Consider the following 25,360-nt stretch of genomic DNA (forward strand, 5'->3'; position numbering starts at 1 on the left):
AACTATTTTTTCCTAATTCTTTTTTATTTCCTCTTTTTAAAGAGTTTTTAAATGTAGATTTACAGAAGAGTTGCAAAGATCGTACAGAGAGTTCATATACCTTTCAGCTTCCCCTAATGTTAACATCTTACACAATCATGGTACATTTATCACAACTAAGAAGTTAACACTGGTACAATACTAATAACTAAACTACAGACTATTTATATTTTACCGGTATTTCCACTAATGGTCTCTTTTGTTCCAGAACATGACATTGCATTTAATCATCACGGCTGACTCGTCTCTTACAATCTGTGGAAGTTTCTTATTCTTTCCTTATTGTTCATAATCTTGATGGTTTTTAAGAGTACTAACCGAATATTTTGTGGAATGTCTTCCAATTGGGGTGTGTCTGAAGGTTTTTCATGGTTAGACTGGGGTAGTGTATTTTTAGAAAGAAGATGACAGAAGTGCCCTTCTCATTACAGCTTATCAGGGGATATGATGACTTGTGGCTGGTCATGACTTATCACTGGTGATGTTAACCTTGATCATTTGGGAAAGACGATGTGTCTGTCAGATTTCTCCACTATAATGTTACTATTTTTCCCTTTCCATCCTCTGTTAGAAGAGAGTCACTAAGACCAACCCACATTCATATTGCGGTGGGGCAGAATATGTTCCTCTTAGAGATGGGAAGAGTAGCTGCAATTTTTTGGAATTCTGTAAGGATAATTTGGTCCTTCTTCCCCATTGATTTATTTATTCAATCATTTATCAGCACGGACTCATAGATATTTATTATATTCTTTGGGTTCCAATACAGTATTTTTTATTTTGTTGCTTAAATTGTTCCAAGTTTGGCCTTTGGGAGCTCTTTGTCTTTTGGATTTGCCCACTTTTTCTCCTTCCTTTAGCACTTCCTATGTTTGGCATTACAAGGTGTTCCAGGCTCATCTTGCATTTTCCCTATGTCAGCACTAGAGTCAAATCATTTCTGCAAGGAGCCCTGGTTCATTTTATTGGAGAATAAAGAGGGCTGAGTATACTTGATGTTACTGGCATGTCACTGTTGGTGGACAGAGCTAGGAAATATATGTTTGTGTACTAACCCATGTATGCACACAAATCTTGGTATTGCTTTATCTGTGTATATACTTGTATATTAAAACATGAGTTCATACTGACCTCTGTTTCTAACATCACATCACAGCTTGCTTATTTGTAACTTCTTTGACAGTGAGGAACCTGGCTTTTGTTATTTATCATTTGTTTTTAGCCATTCTAATAGGTGTGTGATGATATTACATTGTAGCTTTAATATGCATTTGCCTATTGAGTAATGATGTTGATATACTTATTTGTCATTTGTATATATTCTTTGGTGATTTTTCCTTGTAGATCTTTTGCCCGTTAAAAAAAAAATTGGGTTATCTTTTTATTGTTGAATTTTAAGATGAGATCCCCCCACCCCCACCTTATTGAACTGGCTAGGACTTCTGTGGAGTCCTATGTGTTCAGTGGAGTGGTGAGAGAGGACATCTTTGTCTTGTTCCCAAAATTAAGGGCAAGGCATTCAGTCTTTCCCATTTAGTATGATGTTAGCTGAAGGGTTATTTGGAGACATCATTTATTAGGTTAGGACAGTTCCCTTCTATTCCTAGTTTGCTGAGAACTTTTAAAATCATGAATGAATGAATGAATGATCAATTTTGTCAAATGATTTTTCTGCATATATTGATGAGCATGTGGTTTTTCTTATTTTGTTGTTAAGATGGTGAATTACATTGACAGATTTTTTTTTTTAACTTTTTAAAAAAATTTATTTTAAGTGTGTTTTTCCAGGACCTATCAGCTCCAACTCAAGTAGCTGTCCCAATCCAATTATGGAGGGCACAGCTCACAGTGGCCCATGTGGGGATCAAACCGGCAACCTTGTTGTAAGAGCACAGGGCTCTAACCAACTGAGCAACTGGCCGCCCCCCGGCCTTGATAGATTTTTGAAAATTGAACTAGCCATGAGATAAACCTTGCTTGATCATGATGTATTATCCTTTTTATATATTGCTAGATTTGATTAGTCCTTAAGGAAATGCAAATTAAAACCACAGTGAGATATCACTTCATACCCACTAAAGTGGCTATAATGAAAAAGACAGATGATAGTCATTGGTGGTGAGGATATGCAGAAATTGGAACCCTCGTACACTGCTGGTGGGCAAATGATAAGGTGCAGCCACTTCGGAGAACAGTTTGGCAGTTGCTCAAAATGCTGTACTGTAGAGTTACCATCTGACCCAGCAATTCCACTTCTAGGTCTGTACCCAAGAGAAATGAAAGCATATGTCACCACAGAAACTTGTACATGAATGTCCGTGGCGGCATTATTCATAATAGCCAAAAAGTGGAAACAACCCAAATGTTCATCAACTGATGAATGGATAAACAAAACCCATGCAATGGAGTATCATTCAGCAATAAAAAGAAATAAAGAACCGACACATGCTACAACACTGATGAACCTAATAAATGTTATACTAAGTTAAAGCAGCCATTCATGAGCTGAGCCGTCCTCATGGTATGATTCCCTTTATGTGAAATGTCCAGCATAGGCAAATCCATAGAGACAGAGAGGTTAGTGGTTACCCAGCACATGGCTTTTCTTCTGCTATGTCTTCAGTGTGAGGGTTTGTGTTAATCTAGTAAGGAGTTGGGCTGGGTTTCAAACTTCCTATTGTACCAGAAGCTACAAGTTGTTGCTCCCCAGAGACTCTTCAAAGGTCTCTCCAGTTGTATTCCACTTATGTTTATTTCACACTTGCTAGCATTTGACTTAAAGGCAGATGAGAAGGACATTCTCTAATGTTTTGATGAACAGTCAGGCACTGGAACCTGGGGCTTGAGGGTGTGGCTTTCACTAGTGTTCCTGGTGTTTCTGGAAGTGGGACTTAGCACGTATTCCTATTCTCCCCAGGGGAATAGAGCGCTTTCATTTTTCCTGGTCCTTTTCCCAGCTGCACTGGGCATCAGGCTATGATCTCCCCCCTCCCCCCCTTTTCCTATAGTTTTAATGCTTTGGTTTCCTAGCAGAAATATGGGACATGAATCTGGGCAGCATTTTGTTGGTGGCTGTCATTTTCCTTCCCCAGCTGTGGTGGGTTTCCACCAGTGCCCTCAGGCTGTAGATTTTGTTGACTTCCACTGAAAAGTAAGGCTTTTTTCCACCTTCCTTAGGGGATATGGGGCTATATGGAGTCTCAGGAGTGGCTACTGTTTACTTTCCCTGGCCAGCCCCACAGGGGAACTTTTGCAAGGTTCTCCCCAATCTTCCTTATGAGCCCCTGGTGGGGTTCCTGGTGGGGGAAAACCTACATAAGGGTCTGAACCTTTCGATGTCTGCAGCGTCCTGGACTTCACACTTTCACACTGGCCCACACTCAGCCTTTAGCAATTCATCAAAAATATTTACTTATCTTTTTACCTAACTGTCCTGGGTAGCAGATGCTGGGGTCCAGTTTCTCCCTGCTACAGGGGCCTGTCTGCAGTTTTCAGTATGTTTGTTTGCCCACGACCTCAGCTCTCCATTGGGTTCAAGAAGAGTCACTGATTTTCTGTCCCTCCAGCTTTTTTCTTGCTGTAAGGATAAGAGTGATGTTCTTTTCAGTTCTCTGGACTGTTTAGCTGAAACCGGAAGTCCTAGGGTTTCTTTTGATGAATATAGTTTTGGTGAAGCCAAATTTATCTGTCTTTTTCCTTGGTTTGTACTTTTCATATTTTGTCGATTGACAATTGCATATGAATGAATTATTTCTTTATAGATACACATTAAGGCAAAACAGACTATGCTATGGAAACGTTCATGTAAGGTTAAACTTATTTGACCCTTGAATCGAGGCTTGGAGTTTCTTTATGAGAAAAGTATTAACTGCCAATTCAATTTCTCTGTGAATATAGGACAGATTATTATTTCTATTTCTTCTTGAGTCACTGTGGTCAATTGTGTTTTCTTAGGAATTTGTCCATCTCATCTGCTTTAAATTTATCAGCTTTTGCTCATAATGACCTATACTATGACCATCTGTTATTTTTGTACCCCACAAAGGGTTATTTTTTCTCTTGATCAACTTCACCGAAGGCTTTACTATTTTCAGTCTTTAAAAAAAATCAATTTTTTAAGAAAGATTTTATTGTGGAAGGGGAACAGGACTTTATTGGGGAACAGTGTGTACTTCAAGGACTTTTTTCCAAGTCAAGTTGTTGTCCTTTCAATCTTAATTGTGGAGGGTGCTGTTCAGCTTCAAGTTGTTGTCCTTTCAGCCTTAGTTGTGAAGGGCGCAGCTCAGCTCCAGGTCCAGTTGCCGTTGCTAGTTGCAGGGGGCGCAGCCCACCATCCCTTGCGGGACTTGAGGAGTTGAACTGGCAACCTTGTGGTTGAGAGGACAGGCTCCAACCAACTGAGCTATCCGGGAGCTCAGCGGCAGCTCAGCTCAAGGTGCCGTGTTCAATCTTAGTTGCAGGGGGCGCTGCCCACCATACCTTGCAGGAGTCGAGGAGTTGAACCGGCAACCTTGTGGTTGAGAGCCCACTGGCCCATGTGGGAATTGAATTGGCAGCCTTCGGAGTTAGGAGCATGGAGCTCCAACCGCCTGAGCCACCAGGCCGGCACTGAAAAAAAAAAATCAATTTTTGACTTTGTTTCTATTTCATTTATTTCTGCTTTTATCTTTATTATTTCATTCCTTCTATTTTTCTTTGGGCTGCAGCTTTCCATTACAAAATTGAAGAGTATATACAGGATCAAACCTGAGCAAGTTCTAAAGAATGATGTGTAAATTATAACGTGGCTCATACCCTTACGATGCCTATACATGCCACACCACCATCTTTCCCTCAACTCACACCTAAAGGTCTCAGAGAAAGCTAGTTCCCTGTGGTCAGTTGTCTGAAGAGGGGAAAAAAGCCAAGTTATGTTGGTGTATATAATATGCTGGAGCCAGGCAAGAGTGGACCACTGAGGGATAATGGCCCGATTTAGGGGAGACCCTGAAGGAAAGTGTAGAAAGAAAGTTTTTCCAATGGGCAGGACTCTGAATAGTATAGTACATTTCATGGTCTTTTTTTTTTAATTGAAGGTGAGAGGTGAAAATCTGACCAGATTCATAGGCAATAGTTAATGATTTTTAGATACATGATTAGGAACAAGAATGGAGAATCAGTGCAAGAAAGTTTGTGGAAGAGCCATATGGATGGACTTCCTGGGATAGGTCTGGAGTGTGAGGGTTTTTGTCTCACTCTTCATAATTAGATGGACAAGATGACCCATTGTGCCTAGCTGTTAGTTTCTTCATCCACCTAACGACTGCTGTGTGGGCTCACGAACAGGTGGCCATGGTGCAGGGAGGCAGCTAAAACAGCCCCATTTTGGATCCAAATGTGTTTTCCCAGCCGCCATGTGCTGTCAGCAACTATTCATGGACGTATAGAATGCCCTATTCAGCATTGCAATATTACACAGAGCGTGGGGCCTCACCAAGGAATTCATTCGGAGGCAAAAATACGTAGAGCATTCACCTTACAAGCAGCTATGAATCCTATATGCAGCTACATAACGAAGCAGGGAGGCACATGGGTGGAACCCAGGGCATTCCCTGTGGTGCCTCCTAGTACGGATAGCCTGTCTTAAAAGCAAGTGGGCAGATCTCTCACTGACAGCATCCCTAAGGACTCAGATCTCTGAGAGATGCAATCCAGTGTCTAGTACTAGTGGTGTCAGTGGTGCCAAGTGAAGCAACCTGTGCTCACTGGTGGCAGTGATGTCCTCACCAGCTAAATTCAGAAGAGTTCTGGGCACTGCTTCTGACTTGAGCCTGATTATTTGGCCACCTCAAGTGATTTTTATTAGCTAACTGATTCTCTTTTTAGTACACTCACTTTCTGTTTAAAACAGAGTTGATTTCTAATGTTTGACACTAAGAACCCTGGTTTTTATAGAATAGCAGGGGCACGGGAGCAGATTCGAAGGTTGAATTGTGTCCTCCCCAAAAGATATGTTCAAGTCCTAATCCCCAGCACCTGGTACCTGTGTAGGTGACCTTGTTTGGAAATAGGTCTCCAGAGACACAGACACATGGGGCAGAAGGCCATGTGATGGTGGCGTCAGAGACAGGAGTCAGAGCAAAGCTAAGGAGCAGAGCAAAGATGACTAGGAGACGCACAGATTCTTCCCTGTGCCTTGAGGCAGGCTCTGCTGATTTCAGACTTCTGCTGTAGCAGTGTTGGGAAACGAATACTTCACTCGAGGTGCCCGAGTCTGTGAAAAGATTCAGTTCTGGGATCTGGATGAGTGGCTGGCTGTGCTCTCTCTCTACTGTGCTCATTCAAGGCAGGTCTCCGTTTGCCGGGCCTAGAGGTGGGACCGTTGGAGGCTGCCCATCCACTTTGGTCCTAAAGAACATATGGTGGGGCGGCCGGTTGGCTCAGTTGGTTAGAGCGCGGTGCTCGTAACACTCAGGTCACAGGTTCGATTCCCACATGGGCCAGTGAGCTGCGCCCTGCACAGCTAGACTGAAAACAGTGACTTGACTTGGATCTGATGGCTCCTGGGAAAATACACTGTTCCCCAATAAAAATTTAAAAAAAAAAAGAAAAAAGAACAGAACACATGGTGATTAGCCACTGTCCCCAGTCCCCTTGTTAAGACTATTCTGATGACCATGCTGGTCCTGCTGCCCTTGGGTATCGTACTCCCCTTTTTTCCTGGGAATGACCTCTGCCCTGGCCTTTACTAAAGCCCAAGGAACCTGGTGCCCCTCCCCACTGAAACCAGCATCTCCTACCACACCTGCCAAGTGAGAAACAGCCACAACAAGCTGCTCGTCTCCTCAACAACATCCCCAAGTTACTCACATCCGAGACACCATCAAAGATAAGATGCACTATCATGTGATGAACTGCTTAGAGAAAAATACTGTCAAAGTGTGGTGACACCCGATAATTCCTAATGCGTGCTCATTTCAGAGACGTGAAAAACACACATCGTATTAGGTGGGTGCATAAGTCATTGCGGTTTCTGCAATTGTTTCTAGCCCTTTAAACCACAATGACTTTTGCAACAACCTAATAGAACTCATGAAGTAGAGTGTTTCTCAAAGCCTTGGTGGAGGGCGTGTCGTTGGAGCTCTCTTAAGGAACAAAGTTAGAGTGTGAGTGAGCAGGTCATAACACGATAACCTACTCAGACACCTCTGTCTAAGACCTTGCATTGTTCCAATGCATTATTTCAGGGAATTTCGGGCAACTTAACTTTATTTAACGAGTCCAGGTTTCAGTCAACCAACTAAGAAAACAATGAGAACTGTTTCTAGCTGTTTGAGTCAGCACATTGAATCCAAAACCTCTCAGGCGTACCCATAGTGATCAACTCAGCCCCATTATAAAATTATGATTATCTTTCCTGATCTCACACCCTCATATTACATTTGCAAGAGTTTTTGCAGCTATTCTTTAGTGTGTGAGCCTTCTCGTGGGTCAGACTCTGTGTTGGTCTTTCTGTGGCAGCCTGCGGTCTGACAGTTATTATAGGTTTGGGAAAAAAGGAAGACGGGTGGAGATGAGTAGGAGATACGGCTTTCTGTGTCAGCGAGCTCAAGTGAGGTTATTAAGAGTTTTCAAGCAAGGTAATAACTCCATCATCAGACAGGAGAACAGGCTGAGTCTACTGGCAAGTGAGTTCCATTGCAGATTGAGATTTATGGATACTCTGACTCGTCTGCATCCTTTCATATGTCACTGTTCCAATTCTCAGGGTCCTATTTTCATATAAGAGACCTGGTGAGGTTATGAATTCAACTGACACTGTAATTTGGCAACTCATGGGACCAAACTTTTAAGTTTGACTTTTGGTCTTCTCAGCTTTTCAGCTGCAAGCAATAGAGATTGCTTTACTGTAGCCTCAGAAAAACCTCTGCTTTTTAAAAAAGCCTGTGCTTTGATAGGAAGACTTAAGAATTAGAAATGTATCTCTTTCTTTAAGCCAGTAGTTCTCACCGGTAGTGATTTTTATCTCACCCATGGGACATGGGGCAATATCTGGTGACATTTTTGGTTGTCACAACTGGGGAGGGATGTTGTGTATATTTTACTTGCATCTAGTGGACAGAGACCAGGGATGGTGTTAAGTATCTTATAATGCATAGGACAACCTCCCATAACAAAGAAGTATCCAGCCCAAAATGTCAGTAGTTCTGGTGTTGAGAAACCCTGTTTTATGTTGAGAAACCCTGTTTTAAGCTCTTTATCACAGTAAGAAGTAACCATCCCTCTCCATCTCTTAGTTCCTCAAATATGCTGACATCTCCCCTCAGCAATCTCATAAAGATACTGTAACACAATCAATTATAAGAAGCACCCTAATCTTAAGAACTATTAAGAAGGAAAACCCACTGTCAAACCATAGCCCTACATTGATTTTGAACACATGTCCTTTACGTGTGCCCTTCATACTCTTCTATGGCAGCTCTCAGCCCTGCAAAAGCCACTTCACGGGCACTTCATTCTAGGTGATAGGTGATGATAACGTATGACTGCTTCTCCCCAAGGTGCCATGTCCCTTCATACCTGCAGCATTCCCACTTCCTTTAGCCCCAGGTAGGCCCAATAATTAATCTCTGAAGTCCTGCTGCCTGCAACCACTCCTAATACAGATTTCTGCTTCTCAGTAGCAAAATGTGTGTGTGTGTGTGTGTGTGCGCACACGCGCGCACACATATGCCCACATGTGTGAGACACTGGATATTGTCTAGCTTATGAAGGAGCAGGGATTACTGGAGACCATTAGGGCTATTGCTAATATCACCCAAGTCAGGCTATAGAACTGGTCCAAAGAGGCTGGCGTTGGGCGCTGTGGCTCTGGCTTGAACCATGTGCTCCAGCATCATTTTCCCTGCTGCTTGCACTTGAGCATGATTTCGCTGCTACTGCCTTGAAGAGGCTGGGATGTGAGCATCTAACTTACGGCAGCTTAGTGCAAGCTTGTGCTCGAATCACAAGGGAGGCTGCAAAAGCAAATACCTGGCATTTTCAGTATCCAGAATAGGAGACAGATCCTCCTCCCCAAAAACAGCAAAACGGTACAGATTCTGCTGTTGGCTACAAAGAAAGGCAAAGGTCTACCATACCCCTCCCCTCCACTCTCTCCTTTCTGCTCAAGACAGAAAACTAAGAATCATCCTAGATTCTCCTCTTCCCTGCACTTAGTACATCAGCAAGTATTTGATTCCATCTCCAAAATACAGTCTTGAATCCACTCTCTTGCCATCTCCTGTGTTAATAACTTAATACAGCTGACTGTCATCCATTTCATGGGGATTACTGTAATAGCCTCTTTTCTCCCCACTTTCTCCCTTCCAACTCATATTCTCTAAAGCAGCAAGAGTATGTTTCTTAGTAAATCAGCCTATAAGACTTTACTTTAAAGTCTTCAGTGGCTTCTTTTTGAACTTAGAATAAAGTCTAAAATCCTTATTTTGGTCTCTAAGGAGGGTGGCCTTACATCTCATTTTACTTAGGATACAATTTTTAAGGGAGCCTCCTTTTATTATGAGAAATGTACGGTTTGGACAGTAAGTTACTGTCACTTTACCCATAAGGCCCTGCTCCTTGCCCCTCACTCACTGAATGCCATTCACACTTATCTTCTCTTAGCTTTTCTCTCTATTTTGGGGCTTTTGTAGGTTCTGTTCCTTCTGCCGGCTACACTTTGCCTCTCATTTTCCACACAGCTTTTTCCTTGTTACCCTTCAATTCTTAGCTTCACGGACACCTCTGAGCTGCCTTTCCTTAGCTCTCTGTCTACACAGCCCCTTCCCTTTGTCTGTGTCATTTCCTTGTTCATGCCCTCCCTATAGTCAGAATTTGACGTTTAATTGTTCTGTCTACTTGTCTGCCTCACCCACTAGAATGTGAGCCTCCTGCGGGTATTTTTATATGTTTTATTCACCGTTGTATCCCAGGGCCTGACAGGGAACCTGTGATTTAATGGTTCTCTCAATAAATAACTTGCTAAATAAATAGAAGGCCTTCAGTTCCCTGACCCCCGACAAGGTTAAGCGACCACGCTAAACACAGTCAAAGCATGCTGTCCTTTTCTTCCTGAGCGTGTCTCACAGTTGTACTTAAATGGTCATTTGTGTCACATCAGCTTGATTGTCATTTTATCCTTTTAGATTGTAATTCCCTGAGAACAGACATATGCCTCTCTAACCATGCTTACAACCGGGCGATTCGGGAAGTGAGTTGGCTCGTGCTTCTGCAGGACCATGTGCCTGGGAGCTGGAGAGGAGGCAGAGATGATCTTGGTGGCCTGGTTCTGTGGTGGCAGATTGAAAACTTGAAGGGCAGGTGCTTGGGGCCGATGGAGAGGGCTTCCGTATGCAGCCGGACCAGCCGACCTCGTCTCTCTTCTCTCCAGCAGCACTTCCCTTGATTCCCTCTGCCTCACTCTCAGTCTCCCTCTCAGAGGCTTCTTGAACCCCAGAAAAATCTGGGCACATCAAGGACCTGGGCGTTAAGCAAGGCAAATGGCAGAGATGGGAGCAAGACCCCTGGATCCTGGGGAAGAGCTGGAGAAGCAGAGAGAAAAACTTCCAGCTAGTACCCTAACTTGATTCTGTGTTGTCTTTGCAGAAAACTCGACCGCAAAGGACCTGGTGACAACATCCGGGACGACAGTAACCTGGACAACAGTAACCTCGATGACAGTAACCTCGACAGGAAACGGGACAGCAACCCCGATGGGAGACAGGACAACAACCCCGATGGGAGACGGGACAACAACCCGGATGGGAGATGAGACAACAACCCGGATGGGAAATGAGACAACAACCCGGATGGGAGATGGGACAACAACCCCGAAGGGAGATGGGACAACAACCCCGATGGGAAACGGGACAACAACCCGGATGGGAGACGGGACAACAACCTCGACGACAGCAGCCACGACAGGAAACAGGACAGCAACCAAGAAGACAGAAACCCAGACAGTACAACCCCAGTCCATATCAGGCCAGCTCATAGAAACGCAGTCCACACAACCCCTCACGCCGCCCCCACCCATAACCCCTCAACCTTCGCATCCTGTTACCACCCCAGACCCCGGTGCAGCTCCTCTTCCCGTGACCTCCCCACCCAGCACTCAGCAGCCGGCTCCGAGCCCGATTCCTCCGAAGAGCCCAGGGTGCCCTCCTGAGGCATCAAAAGACAAGACTACGGCTTCAAGTAAGTAGTTCAGGCCCGATGGCAGGTCACACCTTCCCAGCTCAGAGGACACCTACCACACTAAGTAAGCAATGTCTTTTATTTCCAAGCAAGAAAAACTTTTAAATGCTTACATTGTATACAGTTGCTCAGCTGGAAGAAGAGTTTCATGCTGAGGGTTAAACCTTGTGAATGCACTCCACCTTCATTCAGCCCTTTTTCTATTTCAGTGAGGAGCAGAGACCAACAGTGCTACCCTGTTTACCTGAAAATAAGACCTAGCCGGATCATCAGCTCTAATGCGTCTTTTGGAGCAAAAATTAATATAAGACCCGGTCTTGTCCGATCTTATATTATAGTAAAATAAGACCGGGTCCTATATTAATTTTTGCTCCAAAAGATGCATTAGAGCTGATGGTCTGGCTAGGTCTTATTTTGGGGGAACAGTAGTCTATACGTGGGTACGGCTCTGGGAGGTTGTAGTGGCGGAGTATTGGGGATATTGGAAGTACTCCAGAACGGTGTTTCTCAAACACTGTTTGAGAAATGTATAATAAGAAATACATTTGATGGCAATCTACAGTAAGAAAATACATTTTAGCTTTACATCATGACCCAGGACACATACATATGAGATACATGTAACACACACATAACTGATACAATTTTTCACTAACCTGGGCTTATCTTTATTATGAGTGATACACTCTGATATTTTCTATTCCATACCGCTCCACCCCCCTTTTTAAGTGCTGGTCTTAACCCAGTAAACTAATTTCAAAACTCACGGATGGATTATAAGCCTCAAGATTATGACTCATGTCAGACCTATTGAATTAAGAGTTTCTGAGTGTGAACCTGAGAATCTGCATTTTCAAGACCTCCGCAGGTAATTTGGGTGCAGAGTGAAGTTCACAGACCACCACACCAGAAGAGAGCGGTAGCATCCTGCTGTACAAGTAAGGGCTCTGAGTGGGATAAACCTGGATTCAAATCCCGGCTCTGCCACTTGGCTAACATGTCACCTTGGTCTAACTGTGCAGCCTCTATGAGCTTCAGTTTCCTTGTTTATGAAATAGGGATCATTACGGTACCTTTCTCACAGGGTTGTTGGGAGGATTAAATAAGAAAGTACCTGTAAAGCATTGAGGATGGTGCCTCAGTTCATGTTAGGTATTGCTGCTGATGTCATCGTCATTACTCCTTTTATCTGGTCCTTAAGCTGGCTCCTCCAGTCTGACCCATCCTGTAATATGTTACAGGAATTGAGCTCCCGTTTGCCTCTTCTTCCACATAGTCTGCTTACTTCAGCTTGCAATCTAGGTAGGGGATAAAACCAAAAACCCAGAGGAAACAAAGGACAAGAAAGACCGGCCTCTTCTCTTAAAGGTACCACTCATCTTTTCTCAATTGTTTCCCAATTCCAGTGGTTACCACACAAGGAAATCAACAGACCAAGTCAGCCATCCCTGGGAACGTTACATTAGGACCTGCGGCCATGCCTCCTGTCAGCACCACAGACTCCAGCACTCAGATGGCTCCAACTGCACCCCATGGCTCTAACATCCCATCTCCCACCTCACCTCTTGAGAAAGGAAAGGTAATTCCGACAGGGATGGGACAAGAGAGCCCAGACTCAAATAGAAGGGGCTCTGAGAAGAGCATTTCTATTCTTCTCTCCAGCCCAGGGTCCCTGACTAGGGTGGGTAGGAGCAAACGTCCATTTGCTCTGCGATCTCCTTGGCTTTGCCATCTCTGGCTGAGACAGCTGGACAGCCAGTCACACAGCCGGCTGTGACGCTCTCGCCCAGCCATGCCCCCAGCTTGCCAGGAACTCCTTCCTTTGTGTCACCCATGCGGGGGGTGGGGAGGGAGAGAGGAGACAACGATGAGAGCCTGTCTGTCTCAGCCTGACCCTTAATTCCAGTGGCTTCTTCCAGATCGAGTGCCAGCCTCTAGGAAGGCTGAAGGAGGAGAAGATGCTTATCCTGAACGTCACGAAAACCAGCCGCTGTGTGAGTACCTCGCTCATCTGAGCCCCACGCTGATCCACACCCCCAAAATGCAGTTTAGCGGCAGGGTTGCGGAAGCTAGAAGGGAATGAAGTGTTTCTTCTGATGAAAAGGGTGTGTGCTGACTTTGTTGGCCTTGCTTTACCCTGCTAGTAGGAAGTGGCCCCTTCCCACCTTAGAGAGGTACTGAGTGAGGTTTGCACGTCTCTCCGGGAAGCCCCACCCTGAAGGCTGCTGGAGGCCCAGAAGTACCAGGTCCCCTGGGCTTCCACTGTGTAACTGTTCACATGCTCTGAGAGTCTGGAGACCCCAAGCCTACTTCCCGTTTGCCTTTAGCTCAGGGTGTGACTTTATGTTAAGTTGATCTCTTTGGGCTTCAGAGGCCGCGATTGAAAATGAGAGGCTTAGTGTGCCTAACTCTCCCTGTTCTAATGGTGTGTGGTTTTCTATTTCTTGGACCATGGCCTCAATGGAGAATCGCATGGAGAGATTCTTCCTCTAAACTGAGGAATCAGACAGAGCCCCTGAGCATCAGAGAGCCATTGCTAACAGCTGTTCTTCCACTCAGGGTGGTGTGTATGTGTGAGAGTGTGTGTATTGGGGTTGGGGTGTCAGCATGTATGTATGTGAGTGTAGCAGTGTGTGCCTTCAGACTGCCAGTCTCTAGGATTAAGGGTTTTTACTCAGTAAATGGCTGAGCCCTGTGAGTGTAGGTGATGGACGGCTCACTGCTGCCCTCTCGTGGTCAGTGCCTATTTTTGCAAACACCCCTAGGAACTAGAACAGAACATGGTTTCCTAAAGGATGGAGAACTTGGGTTTACAACCCTGTAATACCACCTGTATTTTCTGCAGTTCTTTTTTTTTCTCTTTTTCGTGTGTCCATTTTGCTGGAATTTTCCAAGTGAACTTTACAAAAGCCTACATTTAGACTGGAGTTTTAAAAGGGAATGGTTTCCCTGCGGTTGGGTTTTTGGGATGAGGCACGAATCACACTGATATTTGCACAGCCTTTCTTCAGGCCCTTTTTGGCTGAAACTTGGCAGGTGGTGTGACTGGGTGTGAGAAGCATTTTTTCCCTTTGCTGTGAAGGGAAGGTGGAAAGCCCTGGATCCCTACCTGGTGTCAGGCTGGGGAATTAGTGAGCCTCAGGAAATTCCAGGTAGAAAATCAGTGGATGGTTTGTGGGGGTCCTGAGGTAAGTTCACAACAAGAGTCTTTTTCTTCATCTCAGTCCCTTATAAAATCAAGTCAGAGAAACACCAGCTCGGGTGCCTCTCGATGACAATGGCAGGATTGGGTAAAAGCCTCCCACACTTTGCTTCTTCACCTGTAGCCCTAAAGCCATGTCAGCCATGCTCTTTCTCCTTAGAAATATAGAAGGCTCCCTTCCAAGATGACCCCCTGTGCATACTCCCATGTTCCTCTGTTCAGTGATGGTCCTGCCTTTTGTCCTGTAAGCCTGCTTATGGTTTCATAGAGTCTTAGCCTAGGGAATGGGCACATGTTTCAATTCTGGGATCGATAAACTTGAGCTGAGAGTCGCGGCTTCCTCTCCTGAGGTCAGTGAACTGAGTGTCAAACCTGGTGAGAGAGAGATCCAAGGTGGCAGAGTAGATAAACACTGTGTTTGCTTCCGTCTGTGAACACATCAAAATTACAACTAAATTATAGAACAGTCAACCTGGAAAATCTCCTGAAATCTGGCTGAACAGAAGTTTTATAACTAAGGATATAAAGAAGCAGCCACATCTAGACGGGTAGGAGGGATGGAGACGCGAAATGGGCTGGCCCCAAACCTCACTGTGGCAGCTGAGAACCGGGAGGGATATCTTGGTGACGAAGGTTCCCCCCAGAGGAATGGGAGACCCCAGCCTGACACTGGCCTCCCCAGCCCAGAATACTGGTGCCAGGAAGAGGTACCCACACAACATCTGGCTGTGAAAAAGAATGGGGATTCCAACCAGCCAGGTGGAAGGAAGGCTGCAGGAAACCCAGATGTCCTGAAACAGCCTGCCCAAAGACTCTCTCACTTGCTGGCACTCACTTGGGCTCCAGCGAAGGGACAGTAACTTAGGGGGGCATCGGAGGCATACAGGTATGTGGCTTGGAGCGAGGCCTGGAGGACAGTCACCAATTTCCCTGTGTGGGGTCCTTCTCCTGTGCAGCTGGTAGGCAGGTGCCATCTTTCCTGTGTTGAGCCCTCCCCCACAGGCCAAATCTGAAGCTGATTGGCATGGTGAGCTCCACTGTTCCGCCCTACTGACTCCCTGAGACCCCACCCCACCCAACTTGCTTAACACTAGAGGCACTTTATCTGAGAGCAGCCAGCCCTGCCTGCATGGCACTCTTTCTTGAAAACAACCCACATGGGTGGCAGCTGGCCTTGGTGTGCTCTGAGACTTTTGCTGAGCAGCACCAAGCTCAGCACTGGCACCAAACCAGAATCTACATTAACCTGTTGACCACAATTCTTCCCACTCTAATGATTCCCTGAGACCCTGCCTCACTCAACTCATACACCCACGAGGCTTTATCAGGGGTTGAAACTTAAGGGAGCCAGCAGGTGGCAGCAGGCCTCGGGGTGTCTTGGTTTTTTGCAGAGATACCCCAAACCCAGTACGGGTAACAGCTATCCTCAGTTTGCAGCGTGGCCTCTCCCACATGCCTCCAGGGTTAGCACAGGCAGTGAACAACTGCAGATCGCTTTGTAGCTCCTACCAGGTAGTCCAGGGCTGGTCACAGGCAGTGGGTAAACCTGGGCCTGCACCAGAGCTCCTCCCAAGAGGCCCCAGAATCAACATACTTAGAGGTCGGCTTCAGACCATAACAGAGCACCACCCAATTAGAGCCCAAGTGGCACACTCAAAGGGTGGTCTCAATAGGTATGAAGCCACTGGGGCGAATCCCACTCAGTGGGGTAAGCACCCCCACCCAACAGCCTGTAAGCTGTGGACATGGTCAAACTCCACAGCCAATCAGCCTAAGGGTCAATCCCACCCACAGACATGCCAATAGCAATCAAGGCTCAACTATAACAGGAGAGCACACACAACCCACATAAGGGATACTCTTGGAGCACCTGGAGCAGATGACTAGGAGACTATGCCAGGGCCACGCTGGGCACCTACTACATAAGACTACTGGACAAGACTGGGAGACATAGAAGATCTACCTGATACATAGGAACAAACACAGAGAGGCAGCAAAAATGAGGAAACAAAGAACTACGTCTCAAATGAAAGAACAGGAGAAATCTCCAGAAACAGGACTAAAAATGGAAACAAGCAACCTACCAGATATAGAGTTAAAAACAGTGGTTACAAGGATGCTCAAGGAACTTAGTGAGAACTTCAACAAAGAGATAGCAAGCATAAAAAAGGACACAAACCATAAAAAAGAACCAGTCAGAAGTGCCGAATACAATAACTGAAATTAAGAATGTAGTAGAAGGAATCACTGGCAGACTAGATGAAGCAGAGGATCGAATCAGCAATTTGGAAGACAAGTTAGCAAAAAACACCCAATCAGAACAGCAAAAAGAAAAAAGAATTAAAAAAAAAAAATGAGGATAGTTTACGAGACCTCTGGGACAACATCAAGCATAACAACATTTGCATCATAGGGGTACCAGAAGGAGAAGAGATAAAGCAAGGGATTGAAGAAATTATGACTGAACATTTTCTTAACCTGGTGAAGGAAATAGACATAAAAGTCCAGGAAGCGCAGAGTCCAAAACAAGATGAACCCAAACAGGCCCAGGCCAAGACACATTATAATTAAAATGGCAAAGATTAAAGACAAAGAGAATCCTAAAAGCAGCAAGAAAAAGGCAGCTAGTAACTTATAAGGGAGCTCCCATAAGACTGTCAGCTGACTTCTCAACAGAAACTTTGCAGAAGGGATTGGCACAAAATAGTCAAAGTGATGAAAAGCAGGGACCTAAAACCAAGATTACTTTACGCAGCAAAGCTACCATTTAGAATGAAAGGACAGATAAAGAGCTTCCCAGACAATAAAAAGGTAAAGGAGTTCATCACCACCAAACCAGTATTAACAAGGAATGTCAGAGGGATTTCTTTAAGATGGGGGCGGGGGTGGGAGATCAAAATCATGAGTAAAAAAATGGCAATAGCTACATGTCTATCAACAATTACTTTAAAAGTAAATGGATTAAATGCTCCACTCAAAAGACACAAAAGGTGTGAATGGATAAAAGAACAAAACCCTTACATATGCTGCCTACAAGAGAATCATGTCAGATTGAAAGATACATAGATGGAAAGTAAAGGGATGGAAAAAGTGTATTTCATGAAAATGGAAACAAAAAACAGCTGCGGTCGCCTTACTTATACCAGACAAAATAGACTTTAAAACAAAGACTATATAATGAGATAAAGCAGCACCTAGTAATCCCACGTCTGGGTATTTATGTGAAGAAACCCAAACGCTACTTTGAGGGGACCAGTGCACCCACTTGTTCATTGCAGCATTGTTTACAATGGCCAAGATGTGGAGGCAGCCTGGGTGTCTGTTGATGGAAGAATGGATAAAGAGGAGGTGGTACATATATACCGTGGAATATTGCTCAACCATGGAAGGGAATGGGTTCTTGCCATCTGCAGTGGCATGGAAGGACCTGGAGGGTATTGTGCTGAATGGAGTGTCAGACAGAGAAAGATAAGATACAATGCGATTTTGCTTATATGTGGAATCTAAAGAATAAACGAACAAAACAGAAACAAACTCATAGATACAGAGAACATATTGATGGTTGCTAGATAGAATGTGGGTTGGGGGTGAGTGGAAAGGGAAAGGGATTAGGAAGTATAAACTGGTAGTTGCAAAACAGTCATGGGGATATAAAGTAAAGCACAGGGAATATAGTGAATAATATGGTAATAAGTATGTATAGTGCCAGGTGGGTACTAGACTAGTCAGGAAGATCATTTCTTAAATTATATAAATGTCTAACCACCATGCTGTACACCTGAAATTAATATAAAGTAATATTTAATGTCAACTGTAATTGAAAAATTTATAAAGGGGGGAAGGGGAAGGGGAATAAGAGATCCAAATTTGCAGGTATAAAACAAGTAAGTCATGGGGATGTAATGTACAGCATGGGGAATATAGTCAATAATATTGTGATAACGTGGTACAGTGTCAGGTGGTAGCTGGACTTATCATGGTGATCACTTCTTTAGGTCTATAAATGTTGAATAATTATGGTGTACCCCTGAAACTAATATAGTATTGTACGTTAGCTATAGTTTATTAAAAATCTTTTTAAAAAGAAAAAAAAGACTGGTGAGAAGTTCAGAGAGATTGGGTCTGGTTGCCAGGCAGTGCCTCTTCTAGCCCCTTCTAAGGAGAGAGATGATAAAAGGCAGTAGATTGCGATCCTTTAAGAGCTTTGACAGAGAAAGGGGCTGTAGGTGAAAGGTACTGTTCAACCACAGACAAGATAAACAGGGTGAGGGGACTGGGGCAGAGAAGGCAGTGTCTGTTCCTGGAGAACAGCACGTAACCTGGCAGGCCTGGGAATGGCTGCAGTTGAGGCTGGAGAAGGGCATAGGTTCAGTCTGGCCACAGCATTCCCCTCACCGTAGCTCTGAAGGGCAGTCCACAAGCCTAGGCTGCAGTCAAGATCCCTGAGGAATCACCTCTGCTCTCCCACAATAGGCGAAGAGCCTTCAAGATGACAAACTGGCCGCACTTCTGTGCCGAGCAGCAAAATCTACCTTCAACCCAACTCAAGATCAGTGCCATATAGAGCTGGAACCTATTCCAGATATCCAGTCAGTGGCGATCAAAGAAATCAGTATCCAGAGTGAGTTGGGAGCAAAGGGGGACTCGGCCCTATGTGGGGTGGGAATGGGGCAGGGGGTGGCGGTTCAGGAGCCACGGGGATGGGTCAGTGCTGGTGTTCCCTGTTTCCTAAGAATTATCAAGCTACTCCCCCTCCCAGAGCCACCCAAGAGAGCTACCACGCAGGAGACTGCGATATAGTCCGTCCTCCTCGAGGCCCAGTCTCTATCCCTTACCAGATCACTCCGAGCTGGACCACTGAAGCAGTGTTTCTCCCTCCTTCCCCGCAGCAAACCTCCATCCCCAGCATGTATATGAATTGCTGAGAGACAAATGGGATGACCTGAAGGAGGTAAGTGGGCTCCTCCCAGGCGTGCGCACAATGGGGTCAGGAGCCTGTCCCTGGAAGTCCACAGTTACTTTGTTCCACAGTGTCTCCCTCAATGTAGGGAAACCTGTCACTTGCAAGCATCGGGAAGATAGAATGAGAGGGGGACAGGAGGCTGGGGAGATAGGCCCCACCAGACCCAAGCAGAAGAGCTCATGAATGCATGGGAGTTGAGAGACAGGGTACCCCAGAAGCTGTTTCCTGCCACCTAACTTTCTCCTTCCTGGCCAGCTGGGAGTCAGTCACATGCAGCTTGGGGACCAAGGACCCCCAGAAGAGACTGAGGACCGGTTCAGCATGCCCCTCATCATCACGATTGTTTGCATGGCATCCTTCCTGCTCCTTGTGGCGGCCCTCTATGGCTGCTGCCACCAGCGCCTCTCCCAGAGGAAGGACCAGGTGAGGACGTCCCTCTCCTAGCCAGGAAGCAGTCCGACTCACCAGACAGATGACTCTCGCATCATTATTCCCATGTTAGAGGGGAGTGAGTAGTCAGTCCATGGACCCTTCCAGGCAGAGCTCATCCCTGCTAGGAAATGGACGTGGGAAATTAAAGAGGCAGCCTGGTGGAAGGGAAGAACGTGGGCTTTGGAGTCCGAGAGATCTGATTTAAGCCGTAGTTCTGCCTCTATTTAATCACTGAGCTTCAGGCTTCTCATCTGTGTAATGGGGAGAAGAGCCACCTTGCAGCGGTGCTCTGAGTTGTCACTGATGTAAATGGGTGTAGGCATGGCTGGGTAGCCAGTTCTTTTACCTGCCTCCTCACTGTTCCCGTCAGCACACTTCTCTCCAGACCCATGGTTTTCAGCACTGGTCGCACGCTGTGGGGAGCTTAAAAAAAATTCCCATGCCTAGCTTCCTCACACACCAATTGAAACAGAATCTCTGAATCAGTGTATTTGTTAAAAGCTTCCCAGTGAGGGGTGGCTGGATGGCTCAGCTGGTGAGAGTGTGACGTCTGAACAATAGGGTTGCCAGTTCGATTCCCACATGGGCCAGTGAGCTGCGCCCTCCACAACTAGATTGAAGACAACGAGCTGCTGCTGAGCTTCTAGAGGGGCGGACGGATGGCTCAGCTGGTTAGAGGGCGAGATCTCAACAATAAGGTTGCCGGTTCAATTCCCTCCTGGGATGGTGGGCTGCGCCCCCTGCAACTAAGATTGAAAACAGCAACTGGACTTGGAGCTGAGCTGCGCCCTCCACAACTAGATTGAAGGACAGTGATTTGGAGCTGAAGGGCCCTGGAGAAACACACAGTTCCTCAATATTCCCCAATAAAATTAAAAAAAGAAAGCTTCCCGGTGACTGCTGTGCAACCCAGTTTGTACCTCAGCAAGAGAGAGAGAAAGCACGGTCTCCATGTGGCTCCTAGCAGCAGCTAAGGTAGCTCCCGTTCTGTCCTCAGTCTTTCGGCCTGAGGAAAGTTGTTTTTAACAGTCCTTCCCAATTCAGTGCAGTGGGGGGAGGCATGTGCCGGAGAGGAAGGTTTGCAGGGAGGAATGGAGGACAGAGTGGAGGACTCTGGGGAACAAACTGCATCTCCGTGGGCTTCATGGATTTGTCACCGGAGTGAAGAAGCGGTGAGTTTTAGAGCTGGGCAAGTGCTTGTCTCAGACTGGCCCTGAGGCAGGCCAGTATTCAGGATGGCCTTCAGGCGCACTTCCTCATTCACATTAGCCAAACGGGGGTTCTTGGATTATAGGGGTGCATGTTATATGAAGACTAATAGCCCTCAAAACCGACCTTTCTTCTTGGGTCATCTTCCCCACTGTAGCAACGACTAACAGAGGAGCTGCAGACAGTGGAGAACGGTTACCATGACAATCCAACACTGGAAGTGATGGAGACCTCATCAGATATGCAGGAGAAAAAGGTGGTCAACCTGAATGGGGAGCTGGGCGACAGCTGGATCGTCCCCCTGGACAACCTGACCAAGGAGGAGCTAGAGGAGGAGGAGGACACACACCTCTAATCAGGCCTGCTGGCGCCTCCGACAGTGCCAGAGCTCCAGACTGAACACCGCAAGTGCCGTTTGGACAGGGGAGGAACACCCTTCCCATCCGAGGGAGACTAGGGAGGGAGAGCAGACTCGGAGGGTTCCCTCCTCCCAATCCCACAGGGCCTTAATTTTTCCCTTATCAAGCTGAACAAATCACATTCTGTCTAGATTCCTCCTGTAAAATAACCTACTAGTGCCTGAGCTGCAAGATGAGAGGGAGACCAAGAAGAGCCATGTAAGGGACTTCAGCGATCACCTAGTAGAATCCCTGCATTTCACAGATGAGATGACAGGCCTAAAGCAGGCAAGGTCAAGGTCACACAGCCAGTGTGAGAGTCAGGATGGAAACAGGTTCCTTCCTTCAGTCCAGTGCCTGTTTCCACCACGCCACTGCTGTGACCACTGGTGCCCTTCCTGCAGAGCTGCCCCGGGCAGGGGGTGAAGCTACCAATCGATGGATAGGATAGAAGTGAGAGCAGCAGGGCCAGATCCTGTTTCAGTGGGATCTGATTATGTGAAAGTCTAGGTCCCCAGTTCTAGCTCCTAACCCAGCCTCGTGTCAGTGTTACTGTCCTCTGTTCTACCCCCTCCCCTCCTCAATTTTTATTCCCACTCTGTCCCAGGGCCCTGAGACTAACACCAGTCAGTCATGACCTTGAACCCCTTGTTGTGGATTCTGGTTTCCTGGCGTTTGTTTGGTGAGACTGGGATTTAGACCACACAGGATTCCCAGTGGGAATGTGGTCTGCTTAGGGGTCCATCCATAGGTGAAGAGCAGGGGAAGCCCTTCCTCCCAGGATGGGTCCTGGCCCATCACACGAGGCACCTTTTGAAGAAGCTTTCTAAGTGTGCCTTGGACCTCCCATTCCCACCGCGACGAAAATCCACAGCAGCCACTGAAGGCAAAGTAGCCCTATTTTGTTGTTCACTGCTCAGCCCATGGGGGTGAAGACCCTGGCTAGGAAACCCCTGAGATCCAGTGTGAACGGGCAGCTTTAGGATGGATAGACTTTCCTGGGGCCCCAGTCAGCAGAGAGGTGTCTGAACAATTGACTGAAACAGCCAGGAAGGATAGGCGTTCCTCTCTTTCGTAGGAAACTCAGGGACTTTTCAAGTTGCTGATAGTTTTGTTATGATTTGTTTTCTAATCCAGCCCTCTCCTGCCCACGGCCAAAGCTCAAACTGTAGGGAGACTTGTAGAGAGCTGACCTCACTGATTCCGAGCCCCCTGTGCCACCAGTTAAGAAGGGCTAGACCGTGTGGTATCCGTCAGGGTGCAGAAGGGGCAGCCTGGGGGGCTGGCTGGTGTCTGTCTAACCTCTCACTGCTCTGGCCTGGAACCTTTGCCTCTTTTCTCTAGTCCCAGTGGGGCTGCCCCGTTGTCCTGCAATGTCTGGTGGCATCTCAGGGAAATAAAATACTATCTGTTCCTCGGTGGGGAACTCAGCAGTTAGCTGCCACGGAGAAGGTACCAGAGGACTCGGCATAAATAATGAGGTCCAATCTGATTTTCTGAGAGAGAGAATCCTGCGTGGAATTTTGAACTTTGCCCATAGTGTCTGGTGTGCTTGGGCATAAGTTCCCTGGAACCAACTAGGGAGCTGGGCAGCACTGCTGAGGAGAATGAAAAGTGTCATTTCCAGGTGAAAAGCCAGAACTACAGGACCTAGAGGCTGGCCCAGGCCACGACAGTTGGGATCAAAGAGCCTCTCTGCTTTGCGAGAGGTTCTTTCTAAAAGGGGAGGCTCGGTGTCCTTCCCTGGCTGCCTGATTCCGTCTTCATAGCCTTTTACCCTTTGGCCTTGGGGCTCAAAGAGGGGCCCCAGTGAATTTCCCAAGAGCTAGAGAGATCCTAGGCTGACACGGATCCAAAAGTATTTGCCCTGATTCTCCAGTATGTAGAGAAGGGCAGGATGGAGAACAGTGCCAGTTTGGGGGAAAAAGAGAGGAGACCTTGTCATTCTGGGAGAAATCTGTTAGCTTCCTTCCTGCCCAGTATTTGGTTCTTTCTACCTAGTGGGTTTCTATCATGGCATCTGTGGAAGAGACGCGGCTGAATTTTACTCCTTTGCTAATTCTGGGTCACGTTTCCTCTAGCCAGGCCTTTAGACAGACAGCAAACACGCCTCTTCGAATTCATCAAAGGCTGCAGCCCCTGGGCCAGGCCTCTTGTGGAGAGAGGTGATGCCTGGCTAGGACTAGAGCGAAAATCAGGCTTGGTCCAGAGAAATGGCTGTGGCTCTGTCTAAGGAGACCTCTGAGAAGCTTTGGGCTGGTTCAGAGGTTCCTTTCAGAGGTGCATCGAGATTGTGTTACTCTAGCTTTTTCAGGCAACTTCAGAGTCCAGTACCTTGCCTCGGCTTGCTCTTGCCACTAGACATCTATGTCCAAAGCCACACAGTTATGCTTCTGTAAAGGTCATTTTCTTCCCATCTCTGGGTTCTAAATGCTGTCTGGCCATTCAGATTCTGGGGCTGAGAAAAGAGGAACTCAGCATGACTAAACAAGTTGTACCAAAGAGACTACAAACTCTTCAGTGACACATGGGTTTCCCTAAGCTGCATCCAAGGCCAGAAACCATGCATCTGATGATTGGACAGAATCCGGTGCAAAGCATGCGTCATGTGAGCAGGGAGGGATGAGCGGTGCTCGTGAAGGAGGTACACACATGTTCTTTGCATCGAGACAGAATACGGGTTCAACGTAGACATACGATTCTTTTTCCCCCTCTTGATAAGGAAAGCTAGCAGAAAGTTTATTTGAACCACTTTTGAGATTTATCCTTTTTGACAATATGCTGGAGAAACTTTGAAACACAAGCTCAAGCTGGTATAGATATAATATACATATTTTTGGACAATGTAAATAAAACAGCCACATAGTAATCCACTCTGTATTTACTGCTTTAAGTGAATATACTTTGGAAAAACATTTGTTAGCTAAGAGATGGCTTTTGTTTTTCTCTGAACAAGAATGTAAATGTCTATTTTACTAGAAATGACAAGTTTTTGTTTGGTTTTTCTTTAACGAAAAATGAAATAAGATAGGCTGACGACAAAGTATTTGTCTTACATATCGGGCATTTTTATTTTTAAATAGGATCCTCACCCCTCCCAGCAAAGTCCCAGCCTATTATAGCAAGGGTCGGAGTGGACATGCACTGGTTAGAAAGGGACAGTCTGGTCACAGGGAGAGGGTAGTAGACACCTAGTCCAACTTTCCTTTTTTTTTGCTTTTAAAGAAAAAACCTGAAGCCCAGAAAGATAAAGTGACTTGGCCAAAATCACATGGTTAGTGACAGAAACAGGCTTAACTCCTGGGATGGAAGACTATCCAGGGCCTTGGAGAAGCAATAAATTATTAAGGTCGGACAAGCTCCCCAGAGTGATACAAAGGAACAGAATTCCCTCCTCAAATCTCATCCTGCAAGCAAGGCTAGGGAGGGCGTGAAGACAGAAAGAACCTGACTGGTCTTCTCCGTTTATCTCTGAGTTATTTAGACCTAAGACTCAAATGAACAATTCTTTTCTGTCCAGACAACAGTTTGAATGAGCTTTTCCATATGGGTCTGCTGGCTCTCCCAGGATCAAAGGGACTAAGACAGGAGAAGGCAGAGGGGCAGGAGGAAAGCAACGGCCCATCTTTCATCACTGTCACTAGCTGATTCACTCAGGTTTGGTGAAAACACAACACTGAGAAGAGGGGAGTACCGTGTGATGTGGGTCTTTCTGGTAAGAGTGAAGGTTTGAGTTTGCCCAGGGGACTGGGGAGTGTGTGTCTTAGTGGACAGGGGTCTGAAGTACACTGGAATTTACTGAGAAACTTCTTTGTAAAGACTATACTTAATTATTGCCATTTTCTTACAAAAATATATTTTGGAAAATTGTATACTGTCAATTAAAGTGCTTTTGTGTAA

At 46.1% G+C, this 25,360-nt stretch overlaps 1 protein-coding gene across 1 annotated transcript in view; it reads left to right on the forward strand.

Moving 5' to 3' along the window:
• Positions 1-25,360, forward strand: part of PODXL (podocalyxin like) — a 48,512-nt gene extending 23,152 nt beyond the window's left edge. Inside the window, exons 3-9 of the mRNA XM_074316032.1 lie at positions 10,666-11,256; positions 12,663-12,835; positions 13,176-13,250; positions 18,932-19,079; positions 19,348-19,409; positions 19,677-19,844; positions 21,220-25,360. Of these exons, the coding sequence (XP_074172133.1) occupies positions 10,666-11,256; positions 12,663-12,835; positions 13,176-13,250; positions 18,932-19,079; positions 19,348-19,409; positions 19,677-19,844; positions 21,220-21,417 (1,415 nt within the window). The 3' untranslated portion in view covers positions 21,418-25,360. The remainder of the gene's footprint in view (positions 1-10,665; positions 11,257-12,662; positions 12,836-13,175; positions 13,251-18,931; positions 19,080-19,347; positions 19,410-19,676; positions 19,845-21,219) is intronic.

Source organism: Rhinolophus sinicus, linkage group LG11 (genome assembly GCF_036562045.2).
Source record: "Rhinolophus sinicus isolate RSC01 linkage group LG11, ASM3656204v1, whole genome shotgun sequence".
In the NCBI taxonomy this organism is placed as follows: Eukaryota; Metazoa; Chordata; class Mammalia; order Chiroptera; family Rhinolophidae; genus Rhinolophus; species Rhinolophus sinicus.